The following is a 25,695-nucleotide window of genomic DNA, read 5'->3' on the forward strand; positions in this document are numbered from 1 at the left end:
CATAAAAATGGTGGGTTTTTCCTCTTCAAATCTACCTTCCTTACTCTTGGGTGTTTGGAGCTGGGTCTTCACTGGGTCATTAATTACATCTATTTCAGCTTTCTCATTCCCTTTCAACCCCTCCACTGTTAATCAAAGGATTTTTGGAATGAACTTTCAGGATTGACATGCATTTAGATATCTGCAGCCTGTCCAAGATTTGAGGTCTGAGGAGGTTTTCTGTTTTTGGTCATCTCTCAACATCTTTCCTTACCACAGACTTTCTCAGTATTTGGAAGATAATCATCATATTTTGTGGTTTGTGGTTGTGGTCCTTTCGTTGTTTCGTTGGAGATGATGTTTTTTCTTCTGGTGTTTTTTGTTGTTTTCAGTGGGTTTTGAGAGAGGGAGGATAGTTTAAAAAATGTTCTCATTCTGCCATATTTTATGTAAATTCTCTAGTGATCTTTTTAAAAACACAAATCACATCACATCATTTAGTTGCTTAAATTCTTCAGTGGCAGAAGAATAAAGCACTTAGAATAAATGAAAGACTTCTTATTGTAACCTCTGCAGCTATATGTGATCTGGCTTCTTCTTACCTTTGCAGCCTCATTTTGTCCCCCTTTTCCTTACGCTCACTGAGTTTTCTTTTAATTCCTCAATAAGACTGTGCTTTTTGTTCGGTTTGCTTTGTTCATTTTCTTCCAGTTTTCTGGAATTTTACTTCCTCCTCTTTTCTCTTTTTCATCTTTTCAGTCTAACTTAGCACCTCCTCAGGGAAGTCTTCTCTGATACAACAAATAAATTAGGTGACCCTGTTACTCTCTCGGTTGCTTGCTTGTTCTTTTCCTTCATATCACTAAGTAAAATGTATAATTACATGATTATCTGTTAACATGTGTCTTTTTATCCAGTCTTAAGCTGCAGGAGGGCTTGATGCTTACTAATGTCTATCGAATGAGTGAATGAATGAGTGACTGAAGGAATTAAAAAAGGAAATTTAGATATAGGATTTCCAAGATTAATTGATCAGGCATTACTATGTTTTAAAAGTTTTGTTCTAGTGAATATATTTGCCTTAGTGTATGTATTTATATACTAGTAATATAATAATTATCCTAGTAATTATAACTAACATTAATTGAGTGCTTGTTGTGCCCATATACACCTTTAAAAAATTCATTACCTTAGAGTTTACTGGTTAACTACTATATATCAGCAATAGTTATAAGTATTTTATACCTATAGTATCTTTAATGTTTGCAGGAACTTTGAAAGGTATATTTTTATCATCAGTATTTTAAAGATGAGGAAACTAAGGCTTAGAAAGAATAACTGACTTGTCCAAGGTCATTCAGCTAGTAAATACTTGAGGCATGGTTTGAATCTAGACAGGACAACTGCAAAACCACTGTTCTTGTCATTGAATTATCATTGAATTTCTCTTAATAACTAATAATCAAAGTTAAAGTGCCATTTTTAGTATTTAACTTTATTTACAGAAAATAACTTATTCTCATGACATATCAAATCAGTTTGTTTTCCTGTTTTCTAGAAATCCCTCTTAATAATCTGCTCTCAAAGATTTGAAAATGCAAAATTGTGAAGAAAGCTAAAATTGATTTTTATTTAGTGATTATTAAACAACGTAAATATTTCAATCATGACATAAAGTATACTTTCTTTCTTCCCCAGTAGCTAATGTTGTTACCTTTTCAGTGTGAATGGAATCGTGTTTTCTTTTGTTGTAATGTCATGTGATAAGGTAATAAACCAAACTAGACATGCTGTTTTAATTTTCCATTTTTCTTACTTTTGGGGGGACTTCAAATAAGTAGCCTTCAATTTCTGATTATAACAACAGAGTCAGAACTGTGAAAAGAATTCCAATTAAAAAAAATAAGTGGAAGTCAATTTTTGATGAATGCTAGTAATATAATAATAGCTGTTAAAATATTTGAACAGCTTAGGAAGGAGCATGCCCTCAGTCTGAGGTTGAATAGAAATAGTACTTATCTCTCAATATTAGGAAATACATGAAAGGTTTTTATCAAGTTAGGGGATAAGAGAGGAAAAAATACAATTAAAGGAAAATGGACATTTCGAAATATGTAAAGAACATTACAAAACCTCAAAATGACTGTAATATAAATAAAAGAAGAAAATTTCAAAGAGTAGTTAACATCAAGAATGAGAAATGAGAAAAAATGGCTGATTAAAATGAGGCCCATTACGTCATGCTACTTGTTAATGAGAGGGCTAGTACTTTAACTTTGGTATGTCTAATTTCAATGTTCATACTATTTTGAAGACTATATTGAATGAATATTTGTAAAATGGGAGATGTATATGGTCTAAAGACATGAAGAATAATTTCATGTCAGCAGAGTGCTCAGTAACAAGTGAATGAAAGATGAATGGATGAATGAATGTGTTAACCATATCCCAAATGAACATTCATTCTGCCCCAGTTGATTGTTAAAGTAAAAAAGGTGATAGAAAGCATTACATGAGGAAGTAAAGTAGTAATTTCCTATTTCTTATTTGATATATTTAGTGAGTCACATTTAAAGAACTCAGAACACTTTAAAATGGATCAATTTTTGCTCTCCTACTTTGTTTTGCAAACTATTTAAGTCTCTTACTGACCTCCGGGTATGCCGTATTTGGTGTAAGGCAGATTTATTACTGAATATACTAGAAGGATCTCATTATAACAATTTAACACATTACACAGATTCTTCCTATAAGTCTTTTAAAAGAACATAATACGGTCAGTGCTTTAATTTTTTAGGGCAAGTCTTTTGAAATGTGTTTGGAAAAACCTGTATTTGTCGGTCTCCAAACCCTAAATTGAATTCCGCCTTCAGTAGTAAAAGTAAAGTTAGGTAAAAATTACCCACAAAACTACTAGTTATGGTCCCTGTAAAAACCAGATACAGTGGCTGTAACCATAAGTCACAGACTTCCTGCTGCCATTTCTGGCCAGATTAAAGAGGACACTTGAGTTTCAACTCTCACCCCTGCTGATTAGGGTGAAGGGATTCATGTTACTTTAAAATCATCATCAGCTGGGAACTGGGGACTGAAAAAAAAGCCCTAGTATGGGAATCTTAATGAGATTTTTGAGAAAAGGTGTGTCTGTTACAGTGTCTAACATCTCGACATTTGTTTTCCAAGGGTCCACCAGGTCCAGCAGGTATCCCAGGTCCATCAGGAAAGAGAGGTCCACGGGTAAGTAAATGGGCTCCATGTCCCACTTGCTGTTAGAATTAGTAACTTTGCAGTATGTTCTTCCTAGTATTGTACAGTATGTACTTCCTTTGGAAACCTGCCTGGATGTTCAAACATAGCCCTACCTTTGCCAATTCAAGAGAAACTCGGGAACATGTGCAGTTTGTTTATTTGAGAGTAAACACCGAGCCAAAGCGTTCTCTGTGAACATGCCCAAGAAGGATTATCAAATTTGTAGATTAGTGGCTCTTCTAGGGCTACTTGTAACATTATTCTTCGTTACAAAGTGATCTCATCGGTAGTTGATAGTTCAAGGTGGGGTTCATTTGCTTTGGGAAATGAAGAGGAGTGGGCTGCCTTAAAATAGTACTTTCCTGGATTATATAGTGGAAAATGCTGGAACTACGGACTAGAAAAATAATTGTCCTGAGGAAAAAGCTGCCTTAAGGATCAGCAGTAGTTTCTCACATTACACAGGTCCAAAAAAGATTTACTGCCGTGTTAAAATTCATTTCTTTTGAAACTGAAAAAAATCAATGTGGACTTTTACTAACAGGAATTCTTCTAAGAGCCAGAAAAGGAATTATGACTGTTACAAAGACAAATGCGTATGCCATGGACAATCCACTTTCTTTCTATCCTGATTTTTATCTGTCATACAAACAATATAATGAAAAATCATCCTGAAATATTACTGTGAGTCGTCCATATTCACAACAAACTCTTGTCTGTATGAGGCCCTAGAGGAACGCTCACTGGTGGTAGTTGTTCAGCATTTGGTTTATTTCTCCCTGCTTGATGACCTATCACATTCCTCTCAGAGTCTCTCATGAACACTCCCACTCCGCCTCCCGTAGTTGGCGCACCACTTCTATCTTCCTCACTCTCTGTCTGGGTCCTACTTTTCTGAGGAACTGGATCTCTTTCTGCTCTAATTCCATTCCCTTTCCACCATGGAGGCTGTTCCCCACAGCATAACCTTCAACGTCTGAGGCTCCAACTATTCTCATGATGCAGCAGTTTCCTTCTCTAATTTTTATCTTTTTTTAAAAATTTGTCTAATCCTTTCTTTAAGGAAGGAACAGTATTCCTCTTCTCAAGAATAATTATCCCATTTGTGTGCCCAATTTTATTCTCATTCCATTATTTATCTTTAAACTTGCAACTGTTTATTTTTTTCTCCCTAGATTTTGTCTCATTTGGCAACAACTAACAAATTATCCTTAAAAAAAAAAACCTCAAACTTTCACTGACATTAATTTTTCCTAAAGTTATGCTCCTAGCTCACCATTGTGCTATTGAGCTTTGTAAAATAATAGTTTATGCCATTGCCCTACATCTCCACCAATAACTCATTTGTAAATCTCCATAATCTTTCCACCTATTTTATTGAAATTTACTTTTTAAAGGTTATAAATGGCATGTGTCATAACATCTCATCTTTATTCCTCAGTTTTGATTTTGCTAGATATACTGCCAGTATTGCCATTGCCGATGCCTCTCTCCTTTCTGAAACACAATGCTCTATCAATTCAGAATTGAAAAGGCCGAAAAATAAGTAATTATTAACTATATGTTATATGCCAACCTAGAAGTATGGCTGAAGAGCCCAGAAGTGGGTACCAAACTCAGGTGAATATAGGGGTCACCGGAAAGACTTTCTGGAGGTGAATCTCAGTTCTTCTACTTGCTGGTCCCATGAGCTTAAGTTTCTTCATTTGTAAATAGGTAATAGGAAATATAAAGCATTAGCACAGTTATCTATGCATAGTTGGTAAATAGAAGCAATTATTGACAAATATTTATTGAGTATCTAATATGTTCCAAGTGCTATACTGGTAATATGAAAAACAGTCCCTTTTCAAAAAAATCCTAGAACTAAATGGCACTTGTCATAAGATAGTAAAAGTAGCAATAAAATACTTAAAGAACAGATTAAACAGTGTAAGAAATGTCTTAAGGCATATAAAATTAATTTCAAATGAATTTTCCAGGCAGCAATTTCTATGGAAGTTAGTAGGAAAGAGAAATCACTTTATGACAGTGTAGCTAGGATTTAAAAATGAGGTGGCTCAGTGGGTTAAAGCTTCTGCCTTGGACTCAGGTCATGATCCTAGGGTCCTGGGATCGAGCCCCGCATCAGGCTGTCTGCTCAGCAGGGAGCCTGCTTCCCTTTCTCTCTCTGCTGCCTCTCTGCCTACTTGTGATCTCTGTCTGTCAAATAAATAAATAAAATCTTAAAAAAAAAATAAAAGCGAGGTGGGGGGCACGTGGGTGGCTCAGTTGTTAAGCGCCTGCCCTCGACGCAGGTCATGATCGCAGGGTCCTGGGATGGAGCCCCACATTGGGCTCTCTGCTCTGCAGGAAGCCTGCTTCTCCCTTCTCCCACTCTCCCTGCTTGCGTTCCCTCTCTTGCTGTGTCTCTCTCTGTCAAATAAATAAAATCTTAAAAAAAAAAAATGAGGTGGGATCTTAGCTGACACTTGAAGAATGATTTGCGCAGCTGTACGGAGGCAAAGTGAAATGAACTAAGTCTTTAAGGCATACATAATGGCATAAATAAAACCCCAAGTGCAGAAAGGGTTAACACATGCTAACAGAAGATTAAATATTTGCACTTTCTTATTTTTAGGCTTCTTACTCTGCACAGCTTTTAGAAGTAGCATTATGCAATATGGCTGGAGATAGGGGTGAAAAATAAAGGAAGTAAGCATCTCAAGGCAGTGTTTTGAATCAAAAGATGGAAAATACAGTCTTCCTCTATAATTAGTGTAGATCTCTTGTCCAAGAGTGAAATATCCAACATCTAGGAAAAGATAAAGAACTTTGTGTGTGGGGAGGGGGGGGAAGGTCCCCTTCATTTTAATGAAATTATGCTATGGAATATTTGAACGTTGCAATAAACATTGTTTATTGCCTATTATTTGTATCTGGATCTGTTCTAAGAGTGATCTGACCTTTTTACTATTTGCAGGGCACACCAGGGCCACATGGAAATCCTGGGTTACCTGGATTGCCAGGTCCAAAGGTGAGTGAAGACTAGTGAGTATCACATTATTTTCCTGACATTATTAAAGAAGGTCCTTAATTTTTTAAAATTGAGATGTAGTTGACATAAACATTATACTAGTTTCAAGTATATAACATAATGATTTGACACTTGTACATACTGCAAATGATCACCACTGTAAGTCCAGCCACTATCCATCACTGTTAGAAGTTACAAAAAATTTTTTTCCGATGATGAAAATGTTCATGATCCATTCTCCTGGCAACCTTCAAATATGTATGCAGTACCATTGACTGTGATCACCATGCCACACATCATATCCCCTATTTATTTCACAATTGGAAGTGTGTACCCCCCTCTGCCCCTGCAGCCACTACTCTGTTCTCTGAATACATAAATTTTGTTTTATTTGTTCATCTGTTTTGTCTTTAAAATTCCACATTTAAGTGAGATCATGCAATATTTGTATTTCTCTGTCTCACTTATTTCACTTAGCCTAATGCCCTCAAGGTCCATCCATGTTGTCACAAATGGCAAAATTTTATTTTTTTATGGCTGAGTAATAGTCCATTATGTGCGTGTTATGTGTGTGTGTGTGTGTGTGTGTGTGTGTGTGTGTGTGTGTGTGTTTACACCACATCTTTTGTCCTTTCAATCATTGATGGACACTTAGGTTCTTTTCATATCTTGGCTATTGTAAATAATGATGCAGTAAATACAAGGGTGCATATATGTTGATGAATTAGTGTTTTTGTCTTTTTATGATAAAATACCCAGAATTAGAATTGTTGGATCACTTTTTATTTTATATGATTGACTATATTCCCTATGCTGTATTTTTCATCTCCTTAACTTATTTATCTTATAACTAGAAGTTTTTTTTAATTTTTTGACAAAACTCCATACTGTTTTCCATTTGTGGTTATACCAATTTACATTCCTTCCAGCAGTACACATGGGTTCCCTGTTCTCCACATCTTTACCAGTCTTCACCAACACTAGTTATTTCTTGTCTTTTTGATAATAACCATTCCAGCAGGTGTGAAGTGACAAGTCATTGTGGTCTTGATTTGCATTTCTCTGATGACTCATGATATTGAGCACTTTTTCATGTTTGCCATTTGCATTTCTTGGAAAAAGTGCCTATTCAGACCCTCTGTCCATTTCTTAATCAGTTGTTTTGTTTTGATGTTGACTTGTATGAGTTTGGATACATAGTTTGCAAATATTTTCTCCAATTCAGTAATGCCTTTTCATTTTTATGATAATTTTCTTTTCTGAAGCTTTTCAATTTGCTGTATTATCACTTGTTTATTTTTGCTTTTGTTGCCTTTACTTTTGGAGTCAGATCTAAAAAAATCATTGCCAAGAATGATGTCAAGGAGCTTACTGGCTATGTTTTCTACTAGAAGTTTTATGGTTTCAGGTCTTAAATTAAAGTCTTTAACTCATTTTGAGCTTATTTTTATGTATAGTATAATAGTCTAATTTCATTCTTTTGCATATAGCTGTCCAGTTTTCCCAACACTATTTATTAAAGAAACTGTCTTTTCCCTGTTGTATATTCTTGCCTCTTTTGTTGAAAGTTAATTGGCCATATATATGGGTTTATTTCTGGGCTCTTTATTCTGTTCCATTGATCTGTGTGAGTCTTTTTGTGTTAGTACCATATTGTTTTCATTATTATAGTTTTGTAATATAGTTTGAAATCAGGGAGCACGAAGCCTCCAGCTTCGTTGTTCTTCTCAAGATTGCTTTGGCTATTCATGGTCTTTTGTGTTTCCATACACATTTGAAGATTATTTCTTCTATCTTTGTGAAATGTGCCATTGGAATTTTGATAGAGATTACATTGAGTCTATAGATTGCTTTGGGTAATATGGATATTTTAATACTAATTATTCTATTCCATTAGCATAGAATATCTTACAGTTATTTGTGTCTTCAGTTTCTTTTGTTAATGTCTTACAGTTTTCAGCATACAAGGTTTTAACCTTCTTGGTTAAATTTATTCCTAGATTTCATTCTTTTTGATGCAATTATAAGTGGGATTTTAAAAATTTCTCTGATAGTTGTTAGTTTATAGAAATGCAATAGATTTTTGTATGTTGATTTTTTACCCTGTAACTTTACTGAATTTATTAATTCTATAATGTCATCTTCAAATAGTTTTACTTCTTCTGTTCCAATTTGGATGTATTTTCTTTCTTTTTCTTGCCTAATTACTATGGCGAGGACTTCTAATACTCAGTTGAATAAAAGTAGTAGGAGTGAGCATCCTTACCTTGTTCCTGATCTTAAAGGAAAGGCTTTTAGCTTTTTACCATTTAGTATGATGTTAGCTGTGGGCTTATCATATATGGCCTTTATTATGCTGAGGTACATCCCCTCTATATCCACTTTGTTGAGAGGTTTTATCATAAATGGATGTTGAATCCATTTGTCAAATGCTTTCTCTGTATCTATTGAGATCATTTTTATCCTTCATTTTGTTAATGTGGTGTATCATTTTGATTGATTTGTAGATGTTGAACCATCCTTGCATCCTTGGACTAAATCGCACTTGATGATCCTCTTAATCTATTGTTGAATTTAGTTCACTACTATTTTGTTAAGGATTTTGCATCTGTGTTTATCAGGGATATCAGTCTGTAGTTTTCTTTTTTTGTGGTATCCTTGTAAAATGAGTTAGGAAGCATTCTCTTGTCTTCTGTTTTTTTGGAAGAGTTTGAGAAGCATTGGCATTAACTCTTCTTTAAATATTTGGTAAAATTTACCAAGGAAGGTGTAAGACCTAGAATCTTGTTTGTTGGGAGGTTTTTGATTACTCCTTTAATCTCCTTACTAGTAATCAGCCTACTCAAATTTTTATTTCTTCATTATTCTGTCTTAAAAGATTGTATGTTTCTAGGAATTTATCCATTTCTTCTTGGCTGGCCAACTTCTTTATATGTAATTTTTCATAGTCGTCTTTATAATCCTTTGTATTTTTGTGGTATCTGTTGTAAATCTTTTTATTTTATTTTATTTATTTGAATCCTGTTTTTTGAGTCTATCTAAAGTTTTGTCAATTTTGTTTATCTTTTCAAAGAACCAGCTCTTAGTTCATTGGTCTTTTTTTTTTTTTTTCCTAGTTCCTTGAAGTATATAGTTAGATTGTTTGAGATTTTTCTTGATTTTTGGGGTAAGCTTTTATCACTATGAACTTTCCTCTTAGAACTGATTTTGCTACATCCCAAAGATTTTGATAAGTTGTATTTCCATTTTCATGGTATTTTAAAAAGTTCTCCTTTGACTTCTTTATTGACACATTGGTTATTCAGTAGCACATTGTTTAATCTCTATATACTTGTTTGTTTGTTTTTTCAGTTTTCATCTTCTAATTGATTTTTAGTTTCATATCACTGTGATCAGAAAAGATACTTGGTATTATTTCAGTCTTAAACTTATTGAGACCTGATTAGTGACTAACATATATGATCTGTGCTAGAGAATGTTCCATGTGCACTGAGAAAAATATATGTCCTGCTGCTTTTGGATAGAATGTTTTGTATAAATTTGTTTAGTCTATCTGGTCTAATGTGTCACTGAAGGCAAGGCCAGTGTTTCCATATTGATTTTTCATATGGATGGTCTATCCATTGATGTAAATGGGATATTAATGTCTCCTATTATTATTGTATTTGTTTTATATGTATGAATGCTCCTATGTTGGGTACATAAAGATTTACAAATATATATCCTTTTGTTGGAGTGACCCCTTAATCGTTATGTAATGCCCATCTTTGTTTTTTATTATAGCCTTTGTTTTAGTCTATTTTGTCTGATATAAGTGCAGCTCCCCCAGCTTTCTTCTGGATTCCATCTGCATGGAATGACTTTTTCCATCCCTTTGCCTCTAGATTTTGGGTGGTTTTTATATCTGAAGTGAGTCTCTTATAGGCAGCATATAGATAGGTCTTGTTTATTTGTCCATTTAGCTACTCTGTGTCTTTTGATTAGAGTATTTAGTCCACTTACATTTAAAGGAATTACTGATAGGTATGTACTTGTTGCCTGTTGTTGTTTTCTGACTGTTTTTGTAGCTCCTCTCTGTTTCTTTCTTCTTCTCTTGCTCTCTTCTCTTGTGCTTTTATGACTTTATTTAGTATTATGCTTAGATTCCATTCTTACTGTCTTTAGTATATCTATATCGGATTTTGCTTTTTGCTTAACATAAGGCTCATGTGTAACATCATATACATGTTCATATATAAAACAGTCTATTTGAAGTTGATAGCAACTGAAATTTGGTCAAATTCTAAAAGTCTACATTTTTACTCCCTCCTACATCTTATTTTTTGATGTCACATTTTATATCTTTATTTCATGTGTCCCTTAACTCACTATTATAGTTATTTTTACTACTTTTGTCTTTTAACCTGCATAGAAGTTTTATAATAATCAACTACCTTTCTATATATTTACCAGTGAGATTTATACTCTCATTTGTTTTCTCGTTATCAATTAATGCTCTTTCTTTTCAGCTTAAAGAAGTCCTTGTAACATTTCTTATAAGGCCAATTTAGTAGTAATGAACTCCTTTAGCTTTTGCTTGTCTGTAAAACTATCTCTCCTTCAATCCTGAATGATAATCTTACCAGCAGAGTATTCTTGGGTTTTTTCCCCCCCTTTGAGCAGTTTGGATATATCATGCCTCTTTCTTCTGGTCTGCAAAGCTTCTGCTGAAAAATTTGCTATTAGTCTTATGGCAGTTTCCTTGTACAGAACAAGTTGTTTTTTCTTGCTGCTTTTGTAATTCTGTCAACTAGATGTGTAACAATGAGAGAAAAGACAGAGAACTTATTTTTATTTTATTTTATTTATTTATTTGAGGGAGAGAGAGCAAGAGAATGATTAGAGAGGGAGAGGGAGAAGCAGACTCCCTTCTGAGCAGAGAGCCCACTCTGGAGCTTGATCCTTAGAACCCTAGGCCACGACCTAAGCCAAAGGCAGACACTTAACTGACTGAGCTACCCAGGCTCTAAAACAGACAACTTCTAAATAAATTAGAAATTTGTTTTTAAATTTGTGATTTCCTAGCCCTTTAAACTTTATTTGGGGATTTCAAAGATATTTAGACTAGTAAAAGTTTCAAGTAGCTATAAGGGCCCAGCTCACATTTCTTCATGGGGCTGAAGTTCCAGGGAGATTATAGTCCTACTCACTACCTCATCCATAAAAATATGAAGGAAGAGAGAGAACTTGCGAGGGGAATTTCCACATGACTTTATTCTCCCCCCCACCTTTCCCTATCTCAGTCAGTAATAATTAGGTACTCAAAACAAACAAATGAGTAATATGGAGAATAAGGGAAGGAGATAAAGATAGAGATAGTGAAAAGTATTTGATTTAATTAAAGTTTTAAACTGTGTATATTTAGAGGTGCCTGTGTGACTCAATCAGTTAAGCATCTGCCTTCAGCTCAGGTCATGATCTCAGGGTCCTTGGATCAAGCCTCGCATTAGGCTCCCTGCTCTGTGGGGAGTCTGCTCCTACTTCTCCCTCTGCCCCTCTGCTTATGCTCTTACATTTTCTTTCTCAAATAAATAAATAAAATCTTAAAAAATAAAAAAAATAAAATGTGTATATTTAGAGAGGAAACATTTGAGAAAATGAAAAACTCTGCATTAAAAATTATTATTTTCTCAAGATTAAAAACAGTGTATATTGTGTTTTTGGTAAAATGATCTAGGATAGATAAAAATTTGAATCTCAAGTGTTTTTTTTTTAAGACTTTATTTATTTATTTGAGAAAGAGAGAGAGATCACAAGTAGGCATAGTGGCAGGCAGAGGGAGAGGGAGAAGCAGGCTCCCTGATGAGCAGAGAGCCTCATGTGGGACTTGATCCCAGACCCTGGGATGATGACCTGAGCTGAAGGCAGATGCTTAGCCGACTAAGTCACCCAGGCTCTCCTGGATCTCAAAGTTTTAATATTATATTTAGTAGTGTGGATATATTTTCACCAATAAAATATTTTTATGTGATCATATATGAGGGAATTTAAAAAGCCCTACTTTTAATTTGTAAGCAACTAATTAGACTTCTTAAGGACTTAATTTTATAAGCTGGAATTAGTCTTTAATTTATATTTAACTTAATAATTTGATGATTATGTCCAAAATAGCCAAAACTGACCATGATTCATTTTAATTGCACATATTTGCAGAAGACATTAGATTTATGACAGGTGTTAAAAATTACTACTGTGTTGGGGCACCTGGAAGGCTCAGTGGGTTAAGCCTCTACCTTTGGCTCAGGTCATGGTCCCAGGGTCCTGGCATCGAGCCCCACATCGGGCTCTCTGCTCAGCAGGAAGCCTGCTTCCTCCTCTCTCTCTCTTTGCCTGCCTCTCCAACTACTTGAGATCTCTGTCTGTCAAATAAATAAAATTAAAAAAAAATTAAAAAAAAATTACTACTGTGTCTTAAATGCATCCAATAAAGCTTGTCAGGTGCGGTTTTATTTTAAAAATTCCTATTTATGTTTACCATGAATTTTAAATTAACCAAGATCAATAGAACATTCAAACTTTATAATCTTCCTATAATTGTTTTCAAGATAATGCAAAAAATAAAGAGTGCAAGGTCTTTATGATAGATTTTGACATGCAATCATAGAATTTATTTTCCTTTAGGGAATAAAGATTTCTTCTAATTCAAGAAATTTTGAAGTATGAAGACAATGCCAAATAATTTTCTTTTCTCAGTTATTATTTAGCAGGAATAGCAGAGGTAGAGTTATTGGCCTCTACAAAAAGTATATTAAAAAGTCATCTTGTTTCTTGCACAAGAGAGAATCTGTCCATTTCAAAGGGAGGTTAGTTGAATCTATGGAAAGAGCAAATTAAGGCAATTGCAGTTTAGAAAGATTTAACTGAAATAGGAAATGCAACACATAATGGAATCGCTATACAAACATATTTGGATTAATGGGCTTTATAAAAGTCATTAGAACCAAAAGGTACCTTATATAAGTTAAATGATTTAAAGCACATAAAACATCTGGTATAATATAGTTAACACTTAAGAAAATGTTATTTTTCTTTTCTTGAAGGAGCTACTTATGAAGCAACTAGGCAAATTAGAAATGTGACTTGCTAAAAGTACCACACTTCTTATTTGGTAAATAAAACAAAAAGAGTCTTGTGATTCTTATGAATGAAAATATCTTAAGACAGTATATAAATAGGTTTTATTTATAAGGCTATTTTAAAATTCATGAGAATAAAGCTTATTTTGCTAAAATATTCTAGACTGATGCAAAAACTAATTTTATTTTGTTTTGCTTTTACAATAAAATTAGTATTTATCATAAAGGACAGGAAGTGTAAGCTGATCTCGGTTGCTCTCATCTCTTTTTAGACAAAATGAGTTCTCACTATGTGTTGGTCTTAATAAACCCTTCATTGTTTAAATGCAGGGGCCAGAACTTACTCATTTTTGCATTTTTTCCTAGCCCAGTGCCCAGCATGTGTTGAGGACTCAATAAATCTAAAACTGAACCAAAAAGCTGAATTCACATTAGTAACAAGGCACAGGTATCATAAAAGAAGGAGAACTAGTACTTCTTAAGCTTCTGATCTCTGACAATTATTTTATGTTTGGCATCTCATTCAGGTTCGTTTGAATTAAAAGTACTATTCAGATTAGTACAGAAGAAAACATCCATAGGGAGCTTAGTACTTAACCAAGGTAACACAATTTATAACTGGTAGAGTTATATTCAGAAGTGAATCTGTCTTAAACACCATGTTGTCTCACACAATGGTGAATAATTAATTTATAAAACACTCCCTAAAGGATGAAGGGTGAGGTTGGGGTAACCTAATGGAATTTAAAGACTTTAGGAATTCATTTAACAATAGTAACAAAACATGTCTATGCCAACATTCCAGCTTATTCTGTGGATACTGATAATAACACATAAAGTTAATCTCCTTTAAGAGTGAAATTCATCTCAGGGCACCTAGGTGGCTCAGTGGTTAAGCCTCTGCTTTCGGCTCGGGTCATGGACCCTGGGATCCAGCCCTGCATCGGGCTTTCTGCTCGGCAGGGAGCCTGCTTCCCCCTCTCTCTGCCTGCCTTTCTGTCTACTTGTGATCTCTCTCTCTCTGTCAAATAAATAAATAAATTCTTAAAAAAAAAAAAAGTGAAACTGATCTGTAGTCCTTGGGAACTATGTTGTTAAATTGTTATATAACAGAATGAAGTGCCACACAAAATTTTAGTGGCTACATAGCAATTTTTTTCAACATTAGTAACACTAACATGATTCAAAATAAAAACTATTGAGCTCATTAACAGAAATCAGGAGACTAATGGTAGAAGTAATGACCTTCTAAGAGAAATTACAAGAAATGAATTCCAAAATGGTCAATAAACTGCTTGACATTATTATTATTATTATTATTATTATTATTATTGACATTATTCAAGGGAAATTCAAATACGGTCACAATTAATTGCCACTTCACACCCACCAGAATGGCTAAAATTAAAAAGACTATAAACCCTAAATGTTGGCAAGGAGCTAGAGCGTCTAAAACCCATACACATGGCTAGAGGGAGTATAAAGTGGTATAAGGACCCAGAATATAGTTTGGCAGTTTCTTATAAAGTTGAACATAACCTACCCTCTGACTCAGAAATTATATTTCTAAGTATTTACCCAAGAAGAAGGAAATAGTATCTGAAGAGACTTAACTGGAATTTCATAGCAGAGTTATTTACAAATAAAGTAAAAAACTATAATGAACTTGTTTCTAACAATAGGTTTTTAGTTTATCCATACAATGTTACTCAGCAGTAAAAAGGAGCTAAATACTGACATGTAGCAACATGAATGAGTCTCAGAAACATTGTGCTGAAGGAAAGAAGCAAACAAAACACATGAGAATACATTGTATATGAACACCCAGAACATGGAAAACAATGGAAAATACAATAGTTTTTTCTTGTGGGCATGGAGGCCGACAGAGAAGGGGCCTTTAGAAACTTACTAGGGTGATGTCAATATTTTATATATTGATAAGAGTATGGTGTGTGGTATATTCATTTGTCAAAACTCATCAAACAATAACACTTAAAATCAGGGAATTTCACTGTGTATAAAATATACTTGACTAAAATAAAGGAATAAAAAAATAAAAGCAAGTACACTAGGGATTTTATAAAAACTTTGGGTATAGGCTGTTTTGAGATTGATTAGGTTTCATATTCTCTCCCTTCAAATCATTTGTTGGAGAGTGTTTTTGCGTAAATAAGTTGTTACAAAGAAGAAGAAGAAGGAGAAGGAGAAGAAGAAGAAAGTTTAATTCCATTTCTTATTTACCTGAGAGAATAGCTTTTTTTTTCTTGCTGGCAAAATGCCATCTAGGTTCACAGTTTATCATATTTATCTATTTAATGAACTTTATTTACAGGGTGATGAATATTTTTATTACTATTAATTAAACACATGATTAATTATGTAGTAGATCTTTAAACCCGAGTAATGAATGCAGAGTCTATATCTTTAGCCTACCATATACTTACAATTCTAGACCAGGCAATCTATTTGTAGTCAAGATAGTTCCTTTCCCAAAAACACTTCTTTTTTTTTTGTTGTTAAGATTTTATTTATTTATTTGACAGAAAGAAAGAGAGAGATCACAAGTAGCCAGAGAGGCAGGCAGAGAGGCAGGTGGGGGGGGGGGGGGGGAGGGAAGCAGGCCTCCTGCTGAGCAGGGAGCCCAGTGTGAGGCCTGATCTCAGGACCCCAAGACCATGACCTGAGCTGAAGGCAGAGGCTTAAACCACTGAGCCACCCAGGCGCCCCTCCCAAAAACACTTCTTAAAGGAAACTTAAAACCTTCCCATAAACATTCACAGTTTATATTACTTTAGTCAAGTCCAATAGTTCCTTCAAATTTAATCCAGTTATTGAGAAAGACAAATATCATATGATTTCACCCACATGTGGAGCCTAAAAGAAATAAAAAATAAAAAACAAATGAATAAACAAAAAGCAGAATCAGACAAGTAAATACAGAGAACAAACTGATGGTTGCCAAGGGGAAGAGGAATGGGCAAAATCAGTGCAGGGAAACTGGAGATACAGGCTTCCTATAATGGAATGAATAAGTCATGTGAACAAAAGGCACAGCGTAAGGAATATAGTCAGTGATGTTATAATAACATTGTATGGTGACAGATGGTAGTTACACTTGTAAGTGTGGCATGATGTAAAAAGATGTTGAATCATTATACTGTACATCTGAAACTAATGTAACATTGTGTGTCAACTGTACTCAAAAAGCATTTTAAAATTAAATTAGATTAAAAAAAAGTTTGTCAATAAAACAAAAAATTCAAGTTTAATCCAGTTATATGCATTATCTAACCTTAATAAACTGTAATAACAATGCCCCATTAGTAATATTAAGTTAAATGTTATTAATAATAGTAAATATTGAATCCCAAAGAATAATCTTAGTGCTATTTCTATTCCTGATTTTGACCCAGTGTCCCCATGTCTTCTAAACTAGAAGTCCCATTTTCTTTACATGTGAATAAATAAATGTATTGAGCATAGATGTTGACCCATTCTAAGAATTTTTGCTGAATCAAATTGCTATGAAAAATGTTCAGTCCAGCATTTTGAAAGTGTTAAAATGTATGTTAAAATGTTGAAGACTGAGGTGCTTCTGTTATTCTGGTCAAAAAAGGGACCATCTTATAAAGGACCAGACAAAAGAATATGATCCTTTCCTTTGATTCTATGCCTGCGATTTCAGTTAAAATATGACTTAACTCTACTAAAAATGCTACTCTCTGGGTACCAAAGATTATTAGGGTCACGTCAGAAGGATTCTGGAGCTGACTTCTAGCCATAGAGTGATGTGATATGGACTTCATTAAGGATAATAACTGCAGTGGATTGAATCCCATCAAGTATGTCTAAATCCATGAGTTATCATGATGTTCAGTACAAACAGACAAATATTCTCTGGTTACCTTTAGAGGATGCTAAGGAATTACATCTTTGAAATGATCAAATCCTCTCACATGAACTGGGTATTCAATTCTGAGTTAGTGTCAGACTCCACTGCGTATACTTGAGACATCAGCCACAGAGGAGTTGTCCGGGCTGCTCATGTTTCTCTGACTGACTACAAATTCAGGGGTTCTCACAACCCCCCACTCCTCCAGGCTTAATACTGTACTAGAACAGCTCACAAACTCAGGAAAACAGGTTTCTCAGTCTATTATAAAGAATACAACTCAGGAGGCGCCTGGGTGGCTCAGTGGGTTGGGCCGCTGCCTTCGGCTGGGGTCATGGTCTCAGGGTCCTGGGATCGAGCCCCGCATTGGGGGGTCTCTGCTCCGCGGGGAGCCTGCTTCCCCCTCTTTCTCTGCCTGCTGCTCTACTTGTGATCTCTCTCTCTCTCTCTGTGTCAAATAAATAAATAAAATATTAAAAAAAAAAAAGAGGGGCGCCTGGGTGGCTCAGTGGGTTAAGCCTCTGCCTTCAGCTCAGGTCATGATCTCAGGGTCTCTGGGATCGAGCCCCGTATCGGGCTCTCTGCTTGGCAGGGAGCCTGCTTCCTCCCCTCTCTGGCTGCTGCTCTGCCTACTTGTAATCTCTCTCTCTCTCTCTCTCTCTATCTGTAAAAAAGAAAAAAAAAAAAAAAAAAAAAAAAAAAAAAAAGAATACAACTCAGGAATAGCTGTGTGGAAAAGAGTATATAGGGCAGGGTAGGGAAGGTGGGGGCTTAGAACTTCGGCGCCCTCTCCAGGTGTGCCACCTTCCGGGCATATTAATGTGTTCACCAACCTGGAAGCTCTTGGAATCTCTTTGTTCAAAAGTTTGTGTGTTTCAATCTCTCACCCTCCCCTTCCCCCACTCTGCCTAAATTCCCCCCCTCTAGCCACTTGTTTGCCTTTCTTGTGACTAGCCCTCATCCTGAAGCTATCTATGGGTACCACACTGAGTCACCTCATTAGCATAAACTCAGATGTGGCCAGAGGGGATTGTTATGAATAACAAAAGACACTTGTGGAACTCAGGAAATTCCAAGGGTTTTAGGAGCTCTGTGCCAGAAGCCAGAACAAAGACAAAATATATATTTTTATTATACTACAATATCGTTATTTTGAAAAATGATAAATAGAAGGAAAAAAAGGGGAAGGAAAAAGTTTTCTTATAAAATTATCTTGCCTTTTTTAATAGAATTTAAGCTCAGGACAACCAAATAGTTGATGAAGGGTATTTTCTCTATATAGAAAAAGCTAGGGAATGAGGAAAGCATGTTAGAATTTAAAATTACCATTTTTGCAATCCTGATGAGGAAAGGGTTGAAGAACAGCAAAAATAATCCAGTCAGTCCAAAAACCTTGAGGCAGGCGGCTGCTTGACAGTCTTTGAGGATAAGCTGATGGAGGTAAATCCTGGAAGATAGGTTCCAGAGATAGCCAGAGCGGGATTATGTAGGCCCTTGTGTTGGCAGGATTTCTCTGCCTTTAGTGCTCGTGGTTCTTGGTCAGTCGCTTCGAAGAATGAAGAGGTAGACTAGACTAAGATTGATGAGCAGCAAAGAGAAGTTTTTTGAGCAGTAGTACAAAGCTCCCAGAGAAGGAGGGGACCTCAGAGGGTTGCCTCAGAATTTCTAAGTTTAGGGGGTTTTATGAGCTCTTTTGCAGAACTATCTTAAGCAATCAGGGTGTGCTGAGTCATGCCAATCAGGACGTTGGTCATATATCTGTCTGCCTGTTAGGTTAATATCAACATGCTGATGGTCTTTTTTGCTGACATTAATAAAGGATTGTCTGAAGAAAGGCAGGAAGGGACAAGGGGCAGTATACTTAACAAACTGCTGTTCATTTCAGCGTACAATGTAATGGTTCAACAATTCTGTATATTACTCAGTGCTCGTCATGAGAAGTGTACTCTTTAATCCCCATCACCTATTTCATCCATTCCACCCACCTACCTCCCACCAATAACTACCAGTTTGTTCTCTATAGTTGAGATTCTGATTCTTGTTTTTTCTTTTCTTCTTTTCTTTTCTGTTGCTCATTTTTTTTTATTCTTAAATTCCACATGAGTAGGGTCATATGGTATATGTCTTTCTCTGACTGACTTATTTTGCTTAGCATTATATTCTACCTTCATCTGTATTGTCGCAAATGGCAAGATTTAATTCTTTTTTTATGACTGAATAATATTCCATTTGCAAATTATATATATACATCCACACACATACCCCCACACTCCACATCTTCTTTGTCTGTTCATCTATCAGTGGACGCTGGGCTGCTTCCACAATTTGACTTTTGTAAATAATGCTACAGTAAACACCAGGGTGCATGTATCTTTTTGAATTACTGTTTATGTATTTTGGGGTGTAAACACCTTGTAGTGCAATTACTGGATCATAGAGTAGTTCTATTTTTAACTTTTTGATGAGCCTTCATATGGTTTTCTAGAGTGGCTGCACCAGTTTGCATTCCCAACCAGTTTCTAGTCCCACCAATTTGCACGAGGGTTCTTTTTTCTCCACATCCTCACTAACACTTAGTTTCTTGTGTTTTCAATTTTAGTTGTTTTGACAGGCAGGAGGTAATTGTAGTTTTGATTTTCGTTTTCCTGATTGTCAGTGATGATGAACATCTTTTCATGTGTCTGTCGGCCATCTGTATGTCTTCTTTGGAGAAATGTCTGTCTGTGTCTTCTCCCATTTTTTAATTGGATGATTTGGTTTCTGAGTGTTGAGTTTTTAAGTTCTTTATATATTTTGGATACTAACCCTGTTTCAGTTATGTCATTTATAAATATCTTCTCCCATTCAATATGTTGTTGGTTAGTTTTGCTAATTGTTTCCTTTTCTGTACAGAAGCTTTTTCTTTTGATGTAGCCTCAATAGTGTATTTTTTTCTTTTGTTTCCCTTGCCTTGGGAAACATATCTAGAAAAATACTGCTATGGTCGATGTCAGAGAAATGATTGCATGTGCCCTTTTCTAGGATTTTTCTCAGTTCAGGTCTCATATCTAGCTCTTTAATCCATTATGAATTTATTTTTGTGTATAGTGTAAGAAAGTGGTCTAGTTTCATTCTTTTGCACATAGTTGTCCAGTTTTCCCAGCACCATTTGATGAAGAAACTGAATTTTTCCCACTGGATATTCTTTCCTGATTTGTTGAAGATCATTTGACCATATAATTGTGAGTTTATTTCTGGAATTTCTATTCTGTTCCATTGATCCATCTGTCTATTTTTGTGTCAGTACCATACTATTTTGATTACTACAGATTTGTAATATAACATGAGGTCTGGAATTGTGGTAACTCCAGCTTTGTTTTTCTTTTTCAATATTGCTTTGGTTATTCAGGGTCTTTTGTGTTTCCATACAAATTTTAGGATTGTTCGTTTTAGTTTTGAGAAAAATACTGTTGGTGTTTTGATAGTGATTGCATTAAATCTGTAGATTGCTTTGGGTAGTATAGACATTTTTAACAATATTTGTTCTTCCAACCCATGAGCATGGAATGTCTTTCCATTTGTTTGTGTGTCATCTTCAAATTCTTTCATTGGTGTTTTATAGTTTTCAGATTATAGGTCTTTCACTTCATTGGTTACGTTTATTCCTAAGTATTTTATTATTTTTGTTGCAATTATAAATCGGATTGATTCCTTAATTTCTCTTTCTGCTGCTTCAGTATTAGTGTATAGAAATGCAACATACTTCTGTGCATCAATTTTGTATCCAGCAACTTGACTAAACTGTTGATTCTAGTGGTTTTTTGGTGGAATCTTCAGAGTTTCTATGCATAGCATCAGGTCATCTGTAAATAGTGGAAGTTTTACTTCTTCCGTACCAATTGATATCTTTTCTTTATTTTTATTGTTTGATTGCTCTGGCTAAGACTTCCAATACCATGTTGAATAAAAGTGAAGAGAGCGGACATCCTTGTATTGTTCCTGATCTTAGGGGAAAAGCTCTGTTTTTCCCCATTGAGTATGATGTTTGCTGTGGGTTTTTCAAACATACCTTTATTATGTTAAGGTATGTTCCCTTACAACCTACTTTGTTGAGAGCTTTTATCATGAAAGGATGTTATGTTTTATCAAATGCTTTTTCTCATCTATTGAAATGATCATACCCTCTTCTTTCTTTTATTAATGTGATACATCATGTTGATTGGTTTGCAAATATTAAACTACCTTGCATCTTGGGGATAAATCCCACTTCGTTGTGGTAATTTTTAAAATGTATTGTTGGATTTTATTTGCAAATATTTTGTTGAGGATTTTTGCATCTATGTTCATCAGAGATATTGGCATGTAGTTCTCTCTCCCTCTCTCTTTTGGTGGTATCTTTACCTAGTTTTGGTATTAGAGCAATGTTGGGCTCATAGAATGAATTTGGAAGTTTCTCTTACCCTTTTATTTTTTGGAATAGTTCGAGAATAATAGGTATTAATTCTTCTTTAAATGTTTGGTAGAAGTTGCCTATGAAACCATCTGTTCTAGACTTCTGTTTGTTGGGATTTTTTTTGATTACTGATTCAATTTTATTACTGGTAATCGGTCTGTTCAAATTTTCTGTTTCTGCTTTGGGAAGTTTTGGTCAGTTATATGTTCCCAGGAACTTATCCATTTCTTCTAGGTTGTCCAATCTTCCACCTATAATTTTTCATAATATTCTCTTAACAATTGTTTGTATTTCTGTGATGTTGGCTGTTATTTCTCTCTCATTTGTGATTTTGAGTCCATCCTTCCTTCCTTCCTTCCTTTGAGTCTGGCTAGAGGTTTATCAGTTTTGTTGATTGTTTCAAAGAACAAGCTCCTGGTTTTATTGATCTGTTATATTATTTTTTTTAGTTTCTATGTCATTTATATTTGCTCTAATTTTTATTTCCTTCTTTTGCTGGTTTTGGATTTTTTTTTTTTTTCTAGCTCTATGAGGTGTAAGTTTAGCTTGTTAATTGAGATTTTCCCTGCTTCTTGAGGTAGGTGTATATTGCTATAAACTTCCCTCTTAGAACCACTTTTGCTACATCTCAAATATTTTGGGCCTGTATATTTTCATTTTCATTTACTTCCATGTATGTTTATTTTTTCCTTTAATTTCTTGGTTGACCTATTAATTGTTTAGTAGCATGTTATTTAATCTCCATGTATTTGTGCTCTTTCCATATTTTTTCTTACAGTGATTTCTGGTTTTCATAACATTGTGGTCAGAAAACATGTATGACTGATCTTTCTGAATTTGTTGAGACTTCTTTTGTGATCTAGTATGTGATCTATTCTGGAGAGTGTTCCATGTGCACTTGAAAAGAATGTGTTTTCTACTGTTTTAGGGTGGAATAGTCTGGATATATCTGTTAATCCATGTGATCTGGTGTGACATTCAAAGTTACTCTTTCCTTGTTGATTTTATCTTTGGATGATCTGTCCATTGATGTAAGTGTTAAAGTGCCCTACTATTATTGTATTACTATTGATTAGTTTCTTCATGTCATTGTTAACTGTTTTATATATTTGGGTGCTCCCATGTTGGGTGCATAAATATTTACAATTGTTATATCTTCTTGTTGGATTTATTCCTTTGTGATTAGTGACCTTTGTCTCTTGTTACAATCTTTGTTTTAAAGTCTTGTTTTGTCTGATATAAGTAGTGCTACTCCAGCTTCTTTTTATCACATGCATTTGCATGACAAATCAGCTGTCATCCTCTCATTTTCAGTTTTCTGGTGTCTTTAGGGCTGAAGGAGTCTCCTGTAGATAGTACATGCATGGGTCTTTTTTTAATCCACTTTGTGACTCTGTGTCTTTTGGTTGGGGCATTTAGTCCATTCCTCGTAGTTATTGATAAATTTGTATCAAATGTATCAAATACTAAATTTACTAATTTAGTATTTAATTTTTAATTTAATAATTAAATATAAATATTTAATACTAAATACTAAATACAAAAAAGGCTTTGTTACCTTTTTAGTGGTTGTCCTTGTGATTTTTCTTTGATCCTTCTTATCTCTCTCTCTTTCATGGTTTGCTCATTTTCTTTTGTGATATATTTGGTTTCCTTTCACCTTATTCTTTGCATATCTATTACTGGTTTTTGATTTGTGGTTATCATTAGGTTTTTGTATAACATTTTATGCATATAGCAGTCTATATTAAGTTGATGGTCACTTTTGTTTGAACTCATTCTTTACTCCTCTCCCCACCACATTTTAGATATATGGTGTCATACATCACATTTTTATTTTTTTAATCCCTTGACTGATTTTTACAGATATACTTGTTTTCATACTCTTATTTATGGTCTTTCCTTTCCACCAAAAGAGTCCCCTTCAACGTTTCTTGTAGGGCTGGTTTCGTGGTCATGAACTCCTTTAGGTCTTGTTCATCTACGAAGCTCTTCATATCTCCTTCTATTCTGAATGATAGCTGTGCTGGATGGAATATTCTTGGCTGCAGATTTTTTTTCATCGCTTTGAATATATCATGCCACTCTCTTCCTTGCTGCAAAGTTTAAAATATTGTGTATTTTGTAGTTTTTGGTTATAGTGTCCAATAAATACCAATTAGATTAAGGTGGTTGTTGATGGTCAAATTTTCTCTATCCTTACTGTTTTTTTTTTTTTAATATAGTTATTCCATTAATTACTGAAAGAGGTGTGTTAAAACAGCCAACTATTATTTGGATTTGTCTGTTTCTCTGCCTTCAGGTCAGGTCATGATCCTGGAGTCCTGGGATCCTGGAGTCTGGGATCCTGGAGTCCTGGGATCAAGTCCCGCATCAGACTCCCTCCTCAGCAAGGGGTCTCCTTCTCCATCTGATCTTCCCCTTCTCATGCTCACTTGTTCTCATTCATTCTCTCTCTCTCTCTCTCTCTCTCTCTCTCTCTCGCAAATAAATAAATAAATAAATAAAATCTCCAGAAGAAGAAGAAGAGGAAAAAAAAAGTTGTATAAATATGTACTGTACCAAGTGTGGTTCTTTTCTTGAATCCCCTCCAGTGTGTCCTGCTTTTTGATTGTCCTCTTGTGCATTCAAATAATTGTTTTATGTATCTTGACCTGTGGATACATATAGATAGAGAATTTTCCAAGGACCAAGTCTTGGAGTATCCCAATACTAATACTAATGCTAATATAGGACAAAGAAGAGGAACTAGCAAAGGAGACTGAGAACGAATGACAATGAGGTAGGGTAAGGACAATAGCCTGAATGGGTTAAGTCCAAGAGAGAATGGAAGAAGTCTCCTCATTAGTACAGGAGTTTTGCTCTCAAAATAGTGTAATGGAGCAGAGAAGGGAGATGTAGCTCAAAGAAAGTTGTTTTTTAAGATTGGAGAAATTACAGTGTGTTTACTTCGTGATATCAATTCTCCTGGGAAGAAATAAAAATTAAAATAATGTAGGGAAGACAATGGATCAATTATGTCTTAAATGAGAGAGAATAGTGGGTTTGGTAATGAAGGCAGAGTATTTTGGGAAGAGATTTAGGTAGATAGTGGATTTGGTTAAAACAGGTTGTAAATGTTAAAAACAAGATCACCCACTTAGAGTGGATTGTGAGAGTGATGAAATAATTATCTATGAAAACGGAAAAGTGAATTGACTAAGATAATTATTAGACACATCAAAAACAAAAAAAAAAAACAATTACTGTAAAAAGTCATGAATTTAAAGTGAGGTTTTTCAGCATGATTGTTTTCCCTTAGTCACATTTAGCTACTAGGGGATGGGACAGAAGAAGTGGTGAGTTTAGATTTAAGAATTTCTAGATAAGCTCATAAGACAGAGGGAGAAAGAAAAAGTGGTGCCACTTAGGTATGCAAGGAAGTGATTATAATGTCAGACCTTGGTATTTAGGCTACTTAAGGATTGGAAGTTAGGCCACATGGGGATGAGACACTGAAAATATGGTGGGATCACATATTAGCAGTTACAGTAGGTCAAATAATTGTTGTGGGTGCTTAGAGAGTGAGCTAGAAAGATAGGAAGTGCTGCTTAGAGAACGTAATGCTTCAAATTTTATACTCCAAATATTATGGAGGTCATATCGTTATTAGTAATGTTAAAGTGAGGAATATTCAAGTAATGTTACCTCAAGATCATGTCACTTAGTGTTTCTTTTATGGGACTCTCCAAATTTAGCTCATCCATATGTAAATTTTTAATTCCAAATTCTTTTCATTTAAATTTTGCTGTTTCATCAATGATTCATTCAAGGATTGTATTCTGTGCTTTTTAAGATGGCAATAATTGTAAAATAGATTTTAATGATTGTCTTTAGTCTTGATATTTTTAATACTTACATATGTACACTCTATAGAGAATTTTACCTATATCTTACAAGCTAAACTCGACAGATATTATTACTCTTATTTCCATTTTATAGAGGAGGAATCTCGAATTCAGAGAGATTAAAT

At 34.7% G+C, this 25,695-nt stretch overlaps 1 protein-coding gene across 1 annotated transcript in view; it reads left to right on the plus strand.

Moving 5' to 3' along the window:
• Positions 1-25,695, plus strand: part of COL24A1 (collagen type XXIV alpha 1 chain) — a 395,306-nt gene that overhangs the window by 35,705 nt on the left and 333,906 nt on the right. Inside the window, exons 5-6 of the mRNA XM_045980771.1 lie at positions 3,163-3,216; positions 6,191-6,244. Coding sequence (XP_045836727.1) covers positions 3,163-3,216; positions 6,191-6,244 — 108 coding nt within the window. The remainder of the gene's footprint in view (positions 1-3,162; positions 3,217-6,190; positions 6,245-25,695) is intronic.

The sequence above is a fragment of the Meles meles genome, chromosome 1 (assembly GCF_922984935.1).
Source record: "Meles meles chromosome 1, mMelMel3.1 paternal haplotype, whole genome shotgun sequence".
NCBI lineage: Eukaryota > Metazoa > Chordata > Mammalia > Carnivora > Mustelidae > Meles > Meles meles.